The sequence below is a fragment of the Oratosquilla oratoria genome, chromosome 9 (assembly GCF_046742065.1).
Source record: "Oratosquilla oratoria isolate Oo_2021 chromosome 9, ASM4674206v1, whole genome shotgun sequence".
Taxonomy (NCBI): Eukaryota; Metazoa; Arthropoda; class Malacostraca; order Stomatopoda; family Squillidae; genus Oratosquilla; species Oratosquilla oratoria.
The window spans coordinates 79,685,522-79,705,420 of record NC_134785.1 but is presented as its reverse complement, the minus strand read 5'-3'; the positions used below and the strand labels follow the sequence as shown (position 1 = coordinate 79,705,420).

Genomic DNA, 19,899 nt, shown 5'->3' with positions numbered 1-19,899 from the left:
CCTGTGTGTGCAGGCAGGCTGCCCACCGTGAGGGCAGTCTTAATATAGATCGTACAGGTCACATCCTGCAGAAAAAGAAAAAAGAAAAAGAAATATTCAGACGCACAAACACGCGTCCCCCTGAAACGACCCACCCCCTCCCCCGGGCGCCCACAAAGCCAAGCCAGTCCAGATTCACAATTGGCCGCAGGAGACGGATCGCGCACCGCAGGATACTAATTGGCGTCGGTGCGGCGCCGCAACTGCGAGGAAGATTGACCGGTTCAGGGAGGTGCGGGGGGTGGGGTTGGCTGGCAGAGGGGAGCTTTTGTGTCGGCGCCGAGGGATGGGGATGGGCTTTTGTGTTGGCGCCTGGGGTGGAGGGGCTTTATACCGGCGCCAGGAGCGAAGGTAGAAATAGAAGTTGGACAAGGAGGGAGGGTTAGGCTGTTTTTTTCCATTGATTGTTTAAGTATATATTAATGTATTAAGTATTTATTTCGTGAGGGACTGGTCATCTGGGAGCCCCCCATACGTTTACTGTGATGATATGGACAATAATATGGCAAGGCATCTTACCTTCCACCATTATCCTCTTCCTCCTCCTCCTCTTCTTCCTCCTCCTTCTCCTCCCCCTCCTATTCTTCTTCCTCCTCCTCTCCTCTCTTTCTTCATGGAAACTGAAAATCGACCGCGATTGGAGTTAACGTTGACGTGGAATGATACAAGAAAGTAATGGCTACCACACCCCCACCCCTCCACCTCTCCGCCCCTCCACCCTTCCACCCCTCCAGAGGGAAGACCCGGGACTCCTCCTCCTCCTCCTCCTGTGTCGACACAGGAGGAGGACTTTCCGTCCGGTGGCTTAGACCCGGTTTGACTTCCTCGCCCGATACAACCGGTGGCTTCTCTTTCTCCGGTACGCGTGGTACGTCCGGTGACATCCCAGAACTTCCGGACTGTGGCTGCTGGTAACGCGAGTAAGATACCAGAGGGAATACCCGGTACCCGTTACTTCGTGGCTTGACTCGCGCATGCGCAGTCGATATGGTTTCTCCCCGTCCCGAGAATTTCCCCCAAATTCAACGGTAATTGAGCCCCCGTTAGGTTGGGATCTGGGAGTCTTACCAAGGAGTCGGTCTTACGGAGCGACTGGGATCGTCGTCTCATTCCTGGGACTGAACATCACCACCACCAACAACAGCTACTACAGGTACAACAAGAACAACAACTACAGGTACAAGAACAACAACTACAGGTACAACAAGAACAACAACAACTACTACAAGTACAAGAACAAGAACTACAGGTACAAGAACAAGAACACCTACAGGTACAACAAGAACAACAACTACAGGTACAACAACAACTACAGGTACAAAAAGAACAAGAACAAGTACAGGTACAACAAGAACAACAAGTACAGGTACAACAAGAACAACGAGAACTATAGGTACTACAAGAGCAACGAGTCCAACGGAAACAGCTACAATAACAACAACGACATTAACTACAACAACTACAACTGCAAGAAGACTTGTGCCATAGTAAAGGCTGGCTGGAGGATTTGCTCCGAAGTCGGGCCAAGGTACGTATCCGTAGGTGGTCGAGGTGACCCGAGGAAAAGAAGAACTTATAGAACAAAAAGAGAACAAGCAAAACATGAGCCTGGGCGTGGGTGCTTAGACAGGAACACGTAAGATAACTAACGTAAATAGAAAATAGACGTGGATGGACTGTGAATACACAAGAAAATGATAAAAAAGATATGTACGGGAAGATGAGTGGAAGAAGTCTTCGGTGAGGATTTGATCTGGAGAGGTGGAAAGCAAGTAACGACAGAAACATAAACGGGCTCATGGCGTCTTCTCTGAAAGAATCGCACGCTCAGAGTGAAGTAAGACTGCGTTTATTCGAGGTGATTTGAATGCAAGAGTAGAAAATAAGAAGTAGACTTGATCGTGCTCACGCGTTGTTGCATGTGTTTGTGTTTGTCTGTCTTCTTTAATAAAGATTTGTAATTTGATAATACTTAGACGAAATTGTGGTAGGGATTGCTGAACGCTTCATTTATGATTATCTTCTCTTGTTGGAATTTTCGTTGTAAAGGCAATGGAGTCTTATTATGGATATTGTTTTTGTTATTATTTTGATTATTGTTATTATCATCATTATTATTATTGTTATTATTATTGTTATTATCATCATTATTATTATTGTTATTATTATTGTTATTATTATTATAATTTATTATTGTTATTTTTATTTATTTTTATTCATTATTATTGTTATTTATATTATAATTTTTTATCATTATTATTATCATTATTTTTTATTATTATTTATTATTATTATTATTATTATTAGTTAATATTTTATTATCATTATTGTTATTATTGTTTTGTTATTATTATTATTATTATTTGTTATTTTTATCATTATTGTTATTATCATTATTATTATTATTGTTATTGTTATTATTGTTGTTGTTATTATTATTATTGTTATTATTATTATCATTGTTATTATTATTACTATTATTGTTTCCAGGACAATTTTAGAATGAAGAAGGAAATCGGCGCTAGTTTACCAATAGAGTGGTCAACAAATGGAATAGACTTAGTAACCATGTAGTGAGCACCGAAACTATAGGTTGTTTTAAGGAAAGGTTAGACAACTTTATGGATGGAGATGACAGGTGGTAATGGATATGGAACTGGCTAGTGTAGGCCTTATGGTCACATACAGTTTCCTTCATGCTTATGTTTTTCGTGCTATTATGATTATTATTATTTTTATTCTTGGAGTAATCTCTCTGATACAACTTTTGTTAAATTGGATAGCCGCTGACGTTCTGACGATCTGTGTAGCTGATTGCTCAAAATTGCGGAAGACCCTTTTTTCCTCATTGATCAATGTGGAACAGAAGTTTCCGAAATAGATCGTGGTCTCTTACCTCTTCTTCAGCTGGGTGGTAATAGTAAATATTTTAATCTTCTTAGTCTATATAGTTCACAAGTGAGAATGACCTCACCGAGTGGGCTGTGATTTTTTTGTCCGGAACTGTTATGACCAAACGTCACTATGTTTTTTGAGGTATCAATTGATTCTGCTGTGTATTCAAGGTGGTCTGCTGAGTTTTTCAATTAAAACAGCTTCTGCTATTTGTAGTCTGCGGTGATCATTTCTTCAGTAAATGATTGAAGTATTATTTCTTAAATCTGCTGTTTGTGGTCTTTAGTCATTCTGCTGTGTAGTGAGCGAAAATTCCACCATTGTAACGATGGTGATACAGCCTTTTTTCTAGAGAAGTTCTGGTGAATCCAGTGTACGTATTTTGAAGGGATGCACAATTCCCAGTCTGGCATGTGTGTTTATACACTACATTGTTTTCACTCCGTTCTCTGGAGTTAGTTGTTTTGTTCTTTATAAGGAGTGACGCTGTTTTATTTGGTTTGTGCTAATAAGAAAATGGAGAAAAGTGGGAATTAAGCCAGTTGTTGTTTGCTGACGACACAGCGCTTGTAGCAGGATCAGAGGAGGAATTGAGGAAGTTGAAGATAAATGTGGGCAAAATTAAGGTGATGAGATGTACAAGGGGAGAAAGTGGTAGAAGACTGGAAGTGAGTATTAAGGGAGAGAGATTGGAAGAAGTGGATATTTTTAGATACTTGGGTACGAATGTGGCAGGAAAGGGAGGAGTGGGGGCGGAGATAGAATGTAGATTGAGAGAAGCGAGTAAATGCCTTCGTGGATTAAAAAGTGTAATGAGAAATAGACATCTGGGAATGGATGCTAAGAGGAAATTATATGAAGGAAAGATTGTGCCAACAACACTGTACGGGGCAGAAACATGGAACATAAGAGAGGAAGAGAGGAGTTTGAATGTGTTTGAGATGAAATGTCTGAAGTATGATGGGGGTTACTAGGCTAGATAGAGTGAGAAATGAGGAGGTGAGGAGGAGAACAAGGGTGGAAAGGGAGCTGGGGGATAGGGTTGATGAAAGAGTATTAGGATGGTTTGGACACATGAAAAGGATGAGTGAAGAAAGATAAGTAAAAGAGGTGTGGAAGGCAGAGGGGGAAGGAGTGAACATGAGGGGGCGTCCTAGGATGAGATGGATGGATGGGGTAAAAGGGGTATTGGGAAAGAGGGGAATGTCTGTTGAGGAAGGACGGGAGAGGACAGAAGATAGGGGTGAATGGAGAAGGGTTGTGTATAGATGATGCTGTGATGCATGAGGTGGAGTGGGTGGGGGATGGGGGTGAGGGAGTATGTATGAGAAATAGATTGACACAGCTCGAAGGGATTACTCCCCGTCTTCTCCTTTCCTGCATGAGGGGACGGAGAGGGGTGTCGCCGAATTAATGAAATGGGTTTGCTGTGGATGTGCTGTGTCTTGCAACACTGCTTCTGACCCAGGGCAGTGGACAAGATGCAGGGATGACCCGTCATCCAGGAGGTGCCAAGATGGGAGGGAGGGTAGAAGGTGGAAGGAAGTGGAGTGTATTAGGGATGGAATGGGTGGGAGTTGTTTCTATGCCTTTGTCTTTGGCTGCCTCCCGTGTTAGGGGGAAAAGCCTTTGGTATATATATGTATTATTATTGTCAATGTTGTTATTAATGTTATCTTTTTTTTTTTTACCTTAGCTGGTGGTGACTTGGTGTGCAAGGTAGACGAGAGCCCTCCTGCTACCGCCGCCGCCGCCGCCGCCCTCCTGCGCGTGACCATGGTGTGGTGCTGAGAGTCCGGCCTGCCTGCGCGTCGAGCATGCGCCGCAGCTGCTGCTGCCGCAGGTGCCCAGGTGTGGCTGCGGGCGGCCCACACAGCGGACGCGGCGCCGCGGGGCTTCCTCCCCCGCTCCTGTAGGAGGCACCCATTCGCCGCCCGCGCGCGCACGGGGGGCTGAGGGCGGAGGCCGCTTGCTTGGTTTGCCCAGCCGCAGCAGCAGCGGCAGAGGTGCTGAGTGCAACGGGCGCAGCGCCCCCTGGAGAGACACCGCGGGTTGGAGCTGCGGCGGTGGCAGCGGCGGCGGCGGCGTTGGTGGCGGTGGGCGGCTGCGGCACCAGCGACATCCCCGCCTTGCCGATTGCCCTCGACAAGCGAAGACCCACACGTGAGGCGCCGCAGGTGGTGAGGACGACGACGCGGGCGGCGGCGGCGGCAGTGGTAGCAACACTCCAGCAGCAGCAGCAGCAGCAGCAGCAGCAGCAGCAGGACTCAAGATGCGTGTAACTGTGCGCGGGCTGGTTCTCGTCGGGAGCGTGGGCGTCATGGCCACCACGGTCCTCCTCCTGACGCAGTGCCGCCAGCCGCCCTCCCGCGCGCCGCTCTCCCCTCGCGACTCCGTGGTGGTTCGCTCCGACGCGGCGGCAGCGGCGGCGGCGGTCGGCAGTAGCGGAGGCGGGGGCGGCCCGCCACGCCTTCGAGAGGGACCACAGCCTCACCGCACCGTCCTGCAGACGAGTCACGTCCATGTGAGTATCCGCATCGAAAGTTCCCCAGCCCAGGGGTACTTCGGAATTGCAAGACTTACTAATTTCCTTACGTCAAAACAGTGATTTGCTATTATATCTTGTTACCCTTAAGAAACAGACTTTATAACAAAAAAGCTGGGCTACAAGCTGTAATTTGCCCCCATTGCGTAACAATAGGATGGTCGTAAAAACCAGTACAATAGGAATTACACAATGAAAATATTTTCACAAGATTATGAGAAAAGCTGGACGTTAAAGGGAATATATAAACGCTTAATTGACACAATATACTTTTTATGTGGTTGGTCTTACGTGATGGACGCAGGGCCGTTTCTAGCTTTGTGGGGGCCCTTAGCAAGATGCTGTTTGGAGGGCCCAAGATAGATAGGTATGTAGGGATTTCATTTATCCCTGAGGGGTTTGTCAAACAGTGATAAAGTGATTCCTCTTTGCAAGCATGTTGCAAGGGCGGCAGTGAAACAGGTTGTGTAGTTCGTGGGTTTATTAATCGGTAGGTTATGTGTACAGAGGTGAGTCACAATAGGAGAGCTACATGCTTACAGTAAGACGGACAGTTCTAGATTGACTTGGGGGTAACGTCGTATTCCCTGCGCAGAGGGAAAACTATGCCACGTCCTACATATTTATCAATGAGGGCCTTGTGCCCAAAGAGTCCTTGTAAACCTATGGTGCCCTGCTCGTGTCGAACGCCAGGGCCCATGATAACACTATACCACACCTCCCCACCCTCCGTGCTCGCACGACCACGGCGAGGGGAATGCTTACCCGCAAGCCCGGGCGAGCGGCGGAGGCGGAAGTGGGGGGATCCGCGCATGAGGACGGCATGTCCTCCACCGAAGGAAGGGACGCGACGGGGCGGCTTCTCTCAAGACCTGTGGTCGCTCCCGGAGATGGCGGGGCGTCAACGCGCTGTCGGACAGCGCCGGTCCTCGTCAGCGGAAGGGGCGGTGCGGAGCTTCCAATACGGAGGGATGGAGTTGGGTAGGGCGCGGTAGTCGGACGGGAGCCCGGAGGTCACGCAGGTCAGCGGGTGACCGTAGGCGGGGCTTATCCGTGCCGCGGCCCGTAGTCTTCAGAGCGCTCCGTCGGTGTCGGCGGCTGGCGACGGGTCGTCACTGCGGAGCGCCGGTATTGCCGGCGACGGAGTTCCTGACGTGAGGAGGGGGACGAGCGAACGATGGTCCGTCATCCACGAGAAGTGGGGCCATCCAAACGGGCATGGCTTGCAATTGGGTGCGGCCCAGATGGCAGCAAGCGTCTCCAGTGGTAGTGGCGTATCAGGTTTCGGCATCCGTCAGAAACCGTAGGCCACACTGGACGAAGCGGAAGTGCGCGGTATTTCAGTCACGCATATAAACTGCGTCGGAGGCGGAATCGAAGGGGGTCCACGCACGAGGACGACAAATCCTTCGCCGAGCGGAGAGGTCGGCCTGGTGCTCGAAGGGCGCCAGCACGGGCGGCGGCGACAGAGCTCGCCTTACGATGGGCGTGACGATACCTTGCTGCACCATTGAGTCAAGTCTTCCTTCGCTTGAACCTGAAATGCGAGCGGTATCGGCCTGGGCGTGCGGGCGGCGTGGGGCGTCGCGTCGGCTTGCAGGTGGGTTCTCACGAAGGGGGGGAGAACCATGGTCTTTCCTAGGGGGGGCGATGCTGGGGTCGTCCTTGGAGACCAGCACGTCACTAAAGTATAGTAGGAAGCAGTCGCGAGTGGCGGCCGGGAGCTGTCCATGGGCAATGTCAGCTCGGCGCACCTGTTTGCGTATGTCATCGCCAGGACAGGGTCCGGGAAGTCGAGTGGGACTGGCCAAGCCGAAGGAGAGGAGGGGCGTTCGGACCTCCCCGTGAATCCGTATGGCGGCGTTGCAGTCCCTGTCTCCGACGTTGAGGTGATCCGGAAGCGTTCGTTGCGGGGGGGCTAGGTGAGATATGTCGGCCGCGTCATCGGCGCCAAGAGCGGCGTCTGTAGGCTGGTTCCAGATATCTCCAACGTGCCTAGGTGCCGAGTGCCTATCCCTGTGATTCCGCACCTGTGTTGTCAGGCAATACGGCACGGGCACTGACAGGTGGCGGAGTGAGGTCACCCAGAAGTGTCCCATTGGGGGGGGGGGGGGTCACGTGAGATACGTCGACCGCGTCGTCTGCGCTGAGAGCAGCGGCTGCAGACCTCTTGATATCTCCAATAAGCCTAGGTGCTGAGGGCCTATCCCTGTGATTCCGCACCTGCAAAGGGCAGCACATTGCGGGTGCTGACAGGTGGTGGAGGGCGATGGCCCGGAAGGCATTGGGACGGCAGGTGCCAGTCCCTCCGGGAGAAGGGGCGGAGAGTGCGTGCGTCTGGCGGGGGACCCCTTTCATAGTGACACGGTGCATGCGTGCAGGTCCTACTGGGCGTTCGAGACGGTCCCCTTCAATGCCTCCGGTGGGCGGCAGTGGTGTCGACTCCTCCTGCGGTGACGTAATTGCCACGGGTGTGCAGAGACAGTGTGGCAGTTCCTAAGCTGGGTGGGTGTGGCCTGTGCGAGTCAGCTAGGCCCCACGCGGGTGGCACTCGCGGTGAGCAAGGCGAAGCAGGACAAAGGCCTCCTTGTTCGCGCGGCCTGCTTTGGCCTGGGCCCCGTGCAGGGTGGCGTCCGCAGCTAGCAGGGCGGAGCAGTGGGACAAAGGCCTCTTTGTTCGCCCCACTACGTGCACGAACGCACGCCACTATCACTATCACACGATTTTGCACGGTCCCGTGCATGCTCACTGTATCGGCACTGCACTCACGGTCCAGCGTGTTCACTGTCGCCTATCGGTCTAGTTCCGTCAGTACGCGCCACTGATTCACGTATCGTCCCATGTTTCATTGTTGCACACTGCAAGCAATTGCAAGCATCCTACTCACTGCGCCATGTGTGCAACAGAAACGCGGGGGGACGTTTGGAGTCTTTATTAATTAGTGGGTTATGCGTACAGAAGTGAGTCACAATAGGAGAGCTACATGCTCACAGTAAGACGGACAGTTCTATACTGACTTGGGGGTAACGTCGTATTCCCTGCGCAGAGGGAAAACTATGCCACGTCCTACATATTTATCAATGAGGGCCTTGTGCCCAAAGAGTCCTTGTAAACCTATGGTGCCCTGCTCGTGTCGAACGCCAGGGCCCATGATAACACTATACCATAATTCCTAGCTCCTTAGATGGTCTGCTAAGATGCAAGAAACTATTATACTTCACATTTATTTATTTTATATCTATTTCATAGTGCAAAGATAATAAAAAAAAACACTTAAAATAATGTTTAATCAACATCACAGTCACACACCAGAAAAACAACTATCAATTCACATTATTCACAGTAACATTGTATTGTCCTCAAAATGTCTGCTTCCTGGCTTTTTTACTTGCAAAGTCATCAATGATGTCCTCATATGACACCTGCTTGCCCACCTCATGGTTGATGCTGATTATTGCAAGACCAGTGAGTCGATCCTGTCCCATGGAAGACCTTAGATAGGTCTTGATGAGCTTCGAGAAGCTCCTCTCTGCTGAGGCCACAGTCACAGGGAGAGTGCAGGTGATTCTCAGGGCAACTCACAGATTGGGATACAGTTCCTCCAAATGTTTTTTGTGAATAAAGGTGAAGAGCTCCAGCAGTCATGTCATCTGAGGGTAAGCTTGGCAAGTTTTTGCCTTCCACAGCCAGTTCCTTTCCATCAATGTCACTTACATTTCCAGTGCTTAATGTCATGGGGAGGTTGTCATGCTGGTTACTCAATGCCTGATTGTCCAGTTTTTGGAAATTGAGCATACATACATACATACATATACCAAGGCTTTTTCCCCCTTACAAGGGAGGTAGCCAAAAATGGAAAGGCATAAAATCATTTCCACCTATTCCATCCCTGAATTCACTCCACACTCCTCCACCCTCCCTCTTATCTGAGCACCTCCTGGATGACGGGTCATCCCTACACCTTGTCCACTGCCCTGGGTCAGAAGCAGTGTCGCAAGACACAGCACATCCACAGCAAGGCCGCTTCATTAAATCGGCGACCCCCCCTCTCCGTCCCCCCATTGCATAAAAGGAGAGGACGGGGAGAAATCCCTTCGGGCTGCGTCAAATTTTGCTCACACATGCTACCTCACCCCCATCCCCCCACCCATTCCACATCATGCAATCACAACATCATCCATATACAACCATTCTCCATTCACCCCTGTCTTCTGTCCTCTCCCGTCCTTCCTCAACAGACATTCCCCTCTTCCCCAAAGCCCCCTTCACCCCATCCATCCACCTCACCCTCGGACGTCCCCTCATGTTCACTCCCTCCACATCTGCCTTCCATACCTCTTTTACTAGTCTTTCTTCACTCATTCTTTCCATGTGTCCAAACCATCCTAATATTCTTTCATCAACCCTATCTCCCAGCTCCTTTTCCACCCCTGTTCTCCTCCTCAACTCCTCATTTCTCACTCTATCTAGCCTAGTAACCCCCATCATACTTCTCAGACACCTCATCTCAAGCACATTCAAACTCCTTCTCTCTTCCTCTCTTATGTTCCATGTTTCTGCCCCATACAGTGCTGTTGGCACAATCACTCCTTCATACAGTCTCCTCTTAGCATCCATTCCCAAATGTCTATTCCTCATTACACCTTTTAATCCACGAAGGCATTTACTCACTTCTCTCAATCTACATTCTACCTCCACCTTCACTCCACCTTTTCCTGCCACATTTGCACCCAAGTATCTAAAACTATCCACTTCCTCCAGTCGCTCTCCCTTAATGCTCACTTCCAGTCTACTGCCACTTTCACCCCTTGTACATCTCATCACCTTACTTTTACCCACATTTATCTTTAGCTTTCTTCTATCACATACTCTCCCAAACTCTGTCACCAACTTCCTCAATCCCTCCTCCGATCCTGCCACAAGCGCAGTGTCGTCCGCAAACAACAGCTGGCTCACTTCCCACTTTTCTCCATTTTCTTTAACCATCTCCAATCCCTGACCCACTACCCTTGCATTCACCTCTCGCACCACCCCATCCATGTATAAGTTGAACAGCCAGGGCGACATAACGCATCCTTGACAAAGTCCTACCTTTACCTCGAACCACTCACTATCTCCATTTCCAATCCTGACACAAGCTCTACCACTCTCATAAAAACTCTTGACAGCTCCCAGAAGCCCTCCTCCTATCCCATATATCTGCACAACCTCCCACAGTGCCTTTCTGTCTACCCTATCATAAGCCTTTTCCAGATCCATAAAAGCCCAAAAAACATCCCTCCCCTTTCCTATAGCTTTCTCACATATCTGTCTTACCATAAAGATCTGATCTACACAACCTCTACCTGCCCTAAATCCACACTGTTCCTCACCAATTACTCCTGTTCCTCTCCTAATCCTCCCAATCAAGATCCTCCCATAAGCCTTCCCAACTACACTTAACAAGCTAATCCCTCTGAAACTACTACATTCACACATGTCCCCTTTTCCCTTGTAAAGAGGAACTATACAGGCACTCCTCCAGTCCTCCGGCACTCTACCCTCTCTCCAGCAAACATTAAATAACCTCACCAACCAGTCCACCATCACTGTACCTCTCTTTTTCAGACATTCTGCATGGCATCCATCCAGACCAGGTGCCTGACCTGCTTTCATCATCTTAACAACTGCCTTCACCTCATCCTTCCTTATTTCTCCTCCATTCTCCTCACTCATCACTCTCATTTTCTTAGCATTTCCCACTGCAGCTATCTTTCCCTCCCTATCCTCCTTCACATTTAGCAACTCCCTAAAATATTCTGCCCATCTTCCCCTTACTGCCTCTATGCTGTTAATACAGCTCTCCCACCTTGTGTCACTCCAACTCCAAGTCTTGAGTGCAACAGTGACATGATCCCTTAGGATTGCCCATCTTTGTGGTGATGCTGAAAAAAGCCTGTACAGTTTCTGTACATTGCCGAAATAGCTGGTGGCATCTTTTGAAGCTGTTGCTGCATTAGATACCACCAAGTTTAGGGAATGTGCCCCACATGGAACATAAAGGGCATGAGGGTTCTTTTCAATAAGTCTGGCTTGAACTCCTTTGTTCCTCCCTCTCATGTTGGCACCATTATCATATAATTTCCCTCTGCAATCATCAAAGGGAATATTCACCTTCATTGGTCTCTTCAAAATCAGTGATGACAAACCAAGACCTGTTGTTCCAGAAGCTGCAAGAAATCCCATAAAATGTACTTTGATTTCTGGTGCTTTGTCCATTTTGACAGTCCTTATGATGACTGAGATCCTGAGGTCCTGAGGTCCTAGAGCTCCCTGGATAGAAGGAGGTCCTGAAGAAAATGATGACCCTGGAGCTTCCTGGTCAGGAAGTTCAGAAGCTCCCTCTGGCTCAATGTCTGGAGCTCCAAAATGTTTTGGAAATACTCCTGCAAAGACAAATTTCATTAGGCTATCAAGCAAAAATATATCATGAGAGCATATTCCAATTTGATCATTGCAGTGATGTTGTAGACTGCAGTTATACAGAAAATTGCAATTATTTTTTTTTATGTTAAACATTTTTTGTTTTGTTTTTTGTTTTTTGATGTACAGGTTTTCTTTAAAGCTTGAACCAGTCACAAAGGTGTCACTTTTAAAAGTTTTCAGCATTAGTAAATACACACACTAGTTAAAGTAATAAAACTAAGCTAAATGATCCATTACCACAATAGTCTAAAATAATCATCACCATTCCTAATATTCAGAAACCATATAAAAAGCAAATGTTTAAAGTATTTCTTTAGATTATAAGATAAATGACTTATCTTTATCCTTTGACCATTTTTCTTCAGCAGTTTTCTTTTTCTTTCATTTTCTGTGCTGCTGGGATAACTTCCTTTTGATGCCATTACTGTGTATTTGCTCTGTTTAATCCTCTCGTTAATGAGAATGATGGGTCTAACTTGGCTGTATGATTCACTGTGTTCGACTTGTGTAGTTTCAGCTAACCAAATTCAACTGAACCACAATTTTCAAATAGAAATTTCAAATTTTTATCAGGGGTCCCGGTGGACGGGGAATTGAAAATTTTCCAAGCTACCCCAGGGGCCCCTGGTTGAGTGGGGGCCCTAGGCAATTACCTAGTCCACCTATAGCAAGAAATGGCCCTGAATGGACGTCTCCCTTTCGCCCCTCTTCAGGACTCGTCAACACCCTCATCTCCTCAGGGGTGTAGCCCCAAGGGGCTGACACTCAGTCTCCAGATCGGGACCAAGATCTTTCCTGGGGAACATTGTATTTCCTCCACCTTTTAACAAAGAAAGCTGACAAACGACAACTATTCTTCTCTCATAGTTTCTGTAAGCCAACAACAAAGAAACAGTCCCACAGTAATGCAATACAGATGTTCAACATGTCTTTCCAGAGCAGAGCTGGGCATGTTCCTTGGTGTGTTCATAGGTGCGTTCCTTGGTGTGTCCTGCTTTAGTTTGGCCGCGGTTAGCATTCTCAAACTATTAAGGCTTAAAAGACAGGTTCATGTCGAAATAAAAGTCTGGTAGGCCACATACTATACCAAAGAAAAATTTCATAGGTCACATCCAAAAGGTAGGCCACATACTATACCAGCACCTATATTGCTTTAATAGTTTGGGAGTGCTAACTGCATCCAAACTAAAGCGGAATGCACAGAGGAATGCACTTAGGAACAGATGGAGGAATGTACCCAGCTCTGGTCTGGAGACTGTTGCCAGCCAATGTGAGTCAGGAGGATTCCAGTCTGTAAAATTGGAAGGAACAGTTCTTATTGTATTTTAGGTTGTCCTCATGAAGGTTGTGTCCTGGTGTACCTTTCATTGTATTCCATTGTATATTTTGTTGCAGGGCGCTGCTGGAGGGGGTGGAGTTGGAGGTGCAGGTGTGGAGGAGAGTTATGTAGAAGAGGAGGATGGCACTCGAGACCAGCAAACCCTCCCCCACCAGGTAAGAACTCTCAGAGGAATGCCCTTGGGCCTCACCCTTCACATGTAGTTAGTGAATAAATGTTTAGAGCATCCACTTATGGTACCCTGTTACCTCAGTTGCTGAGGCATGTAATTATTTGCATAGATTTATTTTTTCTTTCTCTGAGGCTTTTGTGTTCTTACTCTGAACAACGTCCCGCAATTTGTTTCTCTATCCATATGGGCCCAGGTTTTTATGCTGTTTATATGTTCCAGCTCAGCATTACTCTTCACATCTTCATACTTTACAAAATAATTTTCTGTAATGAAAACAGAACAGAACTTTTCATTCATGATTTCAGCCCCTTCAGTGACCTCACCATCCAGTGTACTCTTAATAAACATGTAGAATAGCTTAGGTTCATATCTGGATTTATTGACAATACCCTTTTCAGAGTTCCTTTTCACCTCTCTGTATTATTGTGTAATTAATTTTAGTTCATTTGTATTTTTCTGATTGGTTCTTTCTTCATTTCTCTATACTGCAGACTCTGGTTCTTAGCTGTCTCACATTTCTTATTAAGCTAATCTTGGCACATGATTGTGTGTATGCAGTGCTGTTAGCAAGTCTGTCCCTTCCCTCTCGCATCTCTAAAAAATCATATATACTGTATATATATATATATATATATATATATATATATATATATATATATATATATATATATATATATATATATATATATATATATATATATATATGCTGTGATGCATGAGGTGGAATGGGTGGGGGATGGGGGGTGAGCGAGTATGTGCGAGAAATAATTCGACGCAGCCTGAAGGGATTTCTCCCCATCTTCTTTTCTGCTTGAGGGGATGGAGAGGGGGGTTGCTGATTTAATGAAGTGGCCTTGCTGTGGATGTGTCATGTCTTGCAACACTGCTTCTGACCCAGGGTAGTGGGTGAGATGCAGCGATGACCTGTCATCCAAGAGGTGCCAAGATAAGAGGGAGGGAAGAGGGTGGAGGGGAGTGGAGTGTGATAGGGATGGAATGAGTGGGAGTGGTTTTTATGCCTTTGTTTTTTGGCCACCTCCCTTATAAAGGGGAAAAAAGCCTTTGGTATATGTGTGTACATATATTTGATGTCTGCACAAGGTACTGATTACTTCTTTCACCAGCAGGATGATACCGTTGGAGGTGCCGGTGGTGGGCCTGGTGGAGGGGGCCAGGACCTGGTTGTGAGTGAGATTCCATGCGTCATCAACCAGGCCTCTACCATCTCTTGCAGACGAGATGACCAAGATGTTTATGTTCCATTTGATTTTCTCCATCACTACTTTGAGGTATGATAATGATGACTTCCAATTTTCAGTCTCCTAAGCATGATTCTTGTGCTGACCTGTCATCCTCCTTATCCTCATCCTTCTCATTCTCCTCCTCATCTTCCTTTTCCATATCATCTCAGTGCTCCATAGTTTCACCCTTTAAATTTTCTTTTACCTTCTCCTCCTTTTCCTCCTCTCTTTCATCCTCATTCTTTTCTTCCTTCCCTCCCTCTCTCCTTCCTCTTCCTCATCTTTCTCAACTCCCCATTTTTTTTTTTTTTTTTTTTTCTTTTCTCCTCGTCCTTCATGATGGTCCTGCAAGATGAATGATGGAAAGAATCCTTACCCTGGCCTCCATGTTCAAAACCCATCAACACCTTCACTCCCTTCTGGAGGTGCAACCCCAAGGGGATGACATGTGACCCTCAGACTGGACCCAAGATCTTTCTCAAACAACTTGAAGTATATTTTCTCCACCTTTAACCACTCTGGTATGATGATGCCTATGTAGGCATCATGAGGTGTGAGTGGGTTCACGAGGATGCCGGCATTTGGTGTCTTGATTATATATTTTTTTTGTAGTTGTACATGAGTTACCACCAGATTCTGTGAACTGGTTTGATCACGTTTTCTGTGTTTATTATTACTCAGAATAAAAGAGAACAAGTAATACAGCAGCAACTTTATATTTTATAATGTGAGTAGTGTGATGAATTGTACAAATGGCAGCCAATGCTATGTGCGAGAATTTGACTCGTATTGAAGTGGTGAAACATAATGAGAGCAGACAACAGGCAACTGATCCTCTCCATCTTACACTACTACAAGTCTGTGACAGGTAGAAACAGTCCCACACTTATACAATAAAGACATCAATTCAAAGATCCTTCCCAGAGAGATCAGTGGGAGGGCCCAAGGACCGTTGTCATCCACAGTCAGCAAAACTTGAAGCAGCAATTATTCTTTTACTCAGGAAGTGATTGGCACTCATGGGGTCCTGTCCCTTTCTCTTCAGTTATGTCTACTTTTGAATACATATGTGATTTTAGCTTGGGCTCTTATCAGTTAAGGGAATCCAAGAATTTATGGGTCTCCATTTTTTTTTTTCTTTTCTTCTTCTTCTTCTTCTTCTTCTTCCATCTTTTATAGACATGATCTCCCTCCATTTGTTTTCATGACTTTGTGTCACTCTCCCATCCCAGATCAAGATATTTCCTCTCAGTTTTATATTCACTCTCTTTAGTGAGGTGAACACTACTATCAAGTAACTAATGAGACCTGAGGCACAAAAATTGTTCTTCGTGGTGAAATGTATACTCCTTCTTCAGGTGTATGGGCGTGTACTGGTAGATGAAGGTGGCACAGAAGTGTTTGAATGGTCACACAGCTATAGCAAAGTATACGAGCCACAAGGACCCTACCACCCCTATGGCACCTTTCTCAACTTTCAGCTGTACAATGTTGAGGCTCGTGATCGTGTCAAGTGCATCTCTGGCACTGAAGGTAAATGGAAACCCCATCTTTACACACATATGCATAAACTTTTTATTTTATTTATTTATGTTTTTTTTTTTTTTTTGTCATCTACCAGCATTATTCCCTCATATGTGACAGTAATGCCGTACAAGAAATTATGTCAATTTGATTTCTTTTAATTGACAGGGGTTCCAATTTCAACACAGTGGAAGAGCTCAGGACACACATATCCCATCCAGATCGCCCAGTTTGGTCTATCTCATTATTGCCGACATCTAGCGGAGCCACCACCCAACAGGTAATTAGGGGTCTGTATGTATGCATGTGTGAGCATTTGTATGCCCATTATTGCATAGAAATATAGGTAGAGGTATCAAGCTTTCACTCATGTAATCTTCCATGCTTTCCTATATTTCTTTTAGGATTACTTACTACTTCCTTTCAAGGCTTTTAATCTCCTCAGAATTTCCAGCGCAATCACTTTCTATCTCATTTACCAATCGCTTTAACTAATATCTCACATAGTGCCACTTTGTTCGACATTCATGGTTCCATTTTTCATAGATTTCATATCATTACTTCAGCATATGTGTTAAATTCATACACTACTTAGAATAATTTATTGTAAAGAAAGGTTTATTTATTTATCTATTTATTTCATCATTAGTATTATTATTATTGTTATTATCATTGTTATTATTTATTATTATTATTATTATTATCATTATCATTATCATTATTATTATTATTATTATTATTATTATTATTATTATTATATCTTTTTATTTATGTATTTTTTTAAGTAGGTCACATCTTGTCATGATAAATGAAATGGTGTAAACAAAAGCTTATTTTCATATCCATTCAGTACCATCATATCTGGACCAGTTGTTATCTTCTTCCAGATTCAGTCACATACACAAATGTAACAAGAAATGAACAGGCATTTGCTGATCCTAGAGAGCAAACTCTGGCCTACAGGGCAGATCCAGCCCACACAGGATTGACTAGTGTCCAGCCCACAAGCATGTCTAGCAGTAATATTACAATTTGGTCTGTTCATTTTAGGGTTCTCATTTGTCACTCCAGTAAGTGGGCTGATCCAAAAAATTTCATCTGGCCTACATTTTGCTATAGAGCAGTTTCATTTGTAGCTACTGGGTCCTCTGTTCAGGAACTCTGCAGCAACAACAGTAATGCCAAAAAAGTAAATGGCAGCTTCCAAACCTATAGATCTCTTTGTTGATATTCTGGACTGATCCGGGGCTCAAGTGCCAGCCCATAGGGCTGCAACCCCCACTAGGAGTTAGGAGAAGTGAAGACTTTGTCCACAGGAAGTAGACCTTTGGGGGAGCAGTGACACCATATGCAAATCCTTCCAGCTATTTAACAAACAAATGAATCTAAAGACTGATGTTGAGCATGTCATGTAAAAGTTTCAGAAGTAGTGTATCTAGTGATGGCCATGAGAATGGAAAACTTGAATGGCATCTGAATAGTTATTAGGTTGAAAGACATCACATTTGTGATATAGATAGTACACATCTTTTGTCTCTACACACACACATGCACACGGTCGAAGCAGGACGTGCCAGAACGAACGCTCTCAACCGCTAGCTAGTGATTCACGAATGAATGATTTGAAAGTGGACCTGGTTGTTTATATAGATACGGTGTAGTGAAAGCGAAAGCTCGTTGGGACCAAAATGTAAACATCTTTGTATCTCCATTTTATTTTTTATTTTATTTTATTTTATTTTATTTTATTTTATCTTTTTTTTCTCATTGTTCTTTCTTAAAAAAAATGGAAAGTAGCAAAGAAACTCCGAGAGACAAAGAACCAGCAAAGAGATGCTTAGAAGAAAGTAGAATTGAAACTCCACTTGGTGTCGTTCGAAAGAAGACGTGTCTTTCTCAGACACCAAGGGAATACCAAAGGTTTGAAAGAGGTTTTTTTTTTCGAGGTTTAAACGGGAAGGAAATATTATGCATAGAGGATTAGAAATGGATAGAGAACCCAGGTATAGAAATATAATGAGAAATAGAGATATTAATGACAATTTGGATGATTTAATAGAACCCAAAAGTGAGTACAAAACAATGTACAAAGAAGTATCTATGCTAAGGAAAGCCAATGAGGAGAATAATAGGGAGATGTCTTTAAAAAGGAATTAAATAAATTAAAGGCAGAAAATGAAAGGTTGAAAAGTGAAGACATAAATAGGAAGGAGGCATTAAAAAAGGAGATAAAAGATCAAATGCAAGAAGTGACTGAAAAGGTGGAAGAAAAAATCCAAGAAAATGACTTACAAGAAATAAAGAAACAGTGGAATGTTGAACAGGAATGTCAAAAAGTATCCTTTAAAGAAATAATGGAGCAACAGGTCAAGGAAAATACCAAGGAAACGGTGATCCAAGTTATTAAAGAGAAAGGCAACTTAGTTAGGGACACAGTGGATAAAAAAGATGCATTGTAATCTATGGCATTAAAGAGAAACATGATATACCTAGATATCAGAGGGAAAAGGAGAAGAAAGAGATCACTAAGGAAATTTTGAAAGAATTTGAAGCGGAAGGACAAGACTTGGATAGGGAAATCGAGGAGACCTACAGGATAGGCAGATACTCTAAAGAAAACAATACAGGCCACTGAAGTAAAGCTTAGATCTCAAACAATTGCAAAGGAAGTACTATCCAGAACAATGAAATTAGCAAATAGTGAACATTACAAAAATATATGGATAAAAAAAGAAATGAGTGAGGAAGAAAAAGAAAAAGAACTTAGAAACAAAGTGAATGAAAAAAACGAAAAGTGAAAAAAAAAAAAAAAATTGGAGAGTGGCAAGGCTGTGGAGTTGGAGTCAAAAGCAATTATGGTGTCACTGGAGTCGGAATCGGTAAAAATAGACCGATTCTGACTCCAGTTAAATTTACACTTTATAAGGCCTTCGTTTAGTCTGTAGAGTTATGCAGTACACACTACTTATAAGTAGATTATATAAAAAAAAACATAATTTTATAAAATGTAATAAATCTCATTGTCTTATCTTTGTGGTCATTCCACTAAACCCCCAAAACATCCTTGTGCAATGCTGGCTTTCGAATTTATACATAGACCGATAAACATCCAAAGTATTACTTAAATAAATTAAATCAACACCTCCATTTTACACCTGTTGACACACAGTCATGGGAGCTGTAATATTCCTGTCAAGTTCCATATGCATTGTTTCCATCACTCCATCAGTTTGGTGGTTTCTCCCACTGCTGTGTTGCCAAACAGTAGGATAATTATGATTTCAACTGTAGACTAACGCAATAATACTATCTCTTCTCTCCTTTCCCCTTCTTTTTTTTCCCTCTATACTTTTTAACATTGAATTATTGAAATAAGGATATTTAAAGTTGAAAAAAAAAGTTTCATGTTTCAAGCATGTTCAGCTGTATCTTGTATTGTACTCAAATCGATAAGATTGGTTTGTATATCCTTTACAAAGGTTATATTTCAACTTTTGTTATAAAATACAGTATTTTTGTTTTTGAAATGTACTTGTCACTTATTTGCAAAGATATATATATTATGCCAAATGTCTTACATTATAGAATCTTTTTTTTTTTTTACTGAATTTTCTTCAATGTCCATTAAATTTTTTTGTCTCTACTTCAGTTATAAAGTATTGATAAAGAGGTCAAACAT

At 44.5% G+C, this 19,899-nt stretch overlaps 2 protein-coding genes across 3 annotated transcripts in view; both read left to right on the top strand.

Annotated features, from left to right (window-relative positions):
- The first annotated feature begins 921 nt into the window (after positions 1-921).
- On the top strand, positions 922-4,851 carry LOC143028639 (uncharacterized). The gene is made up of 2 exons (XM_076191054.1): positions 922-1,567; positions 4,631-4,851. Exons 1-2 carry the CDS (start codon positions 1,014-1,016, stop codon positions 4,638-4,640), a joined length of 564 nt encoding a protein of 187 aa, XP_076047169.1. The 5' UTR covers positions 922-1,013; the 3' UTR covers positions 4,641-4,851.
- A 214-nt stretch (positions 4,852-5,065) lies between these two features.
- The window catches only part of Hsepi (D-glucuronyl C5-epimerase), a 61,198-nt gene continuing 46,364 nt past the window's right edge, over positions 5,066-19,899 (top strand). Inside the window, exons 1-5 of one of the 2 annotated variants that reach the window (XM_076191053.1) lie at positions 5,066-5,458; positions 13,340-13,438; positions 14,583-14,744; positions 16,055-16,229; positions 16,389-16,500. In XM_076191053.1, coding sequence (XP_076047168.1) covers positions 5,207-5,458; positions 13,340-13,438; positions 14,583-14,744; positions 16,055-16,229; positions 16,389-16,500 — 800 coding nt within the window. In that variant the 5' untranslated portion in view covers positions 5,066-5,206. Of the gene's footprint in view, positions 5,459-13,339; positions 13,439-14,579; positions 14,745-16,054; positions 16,230-16,388; positions 16,501-19,899 lie in introns of both variants that reach the window. The other variant, XM_076191052.1, reaches the window with a different exon arrangement.

Coding starts and splice junctions, on each gene's coding strand:
- LOC143028639 (XM_076191054.1), top strand. CDS start 1,014: ATGCGCAGTCGATATGGTTTCTCCCCGTCCCGAGAATTTCCCCCAAAT.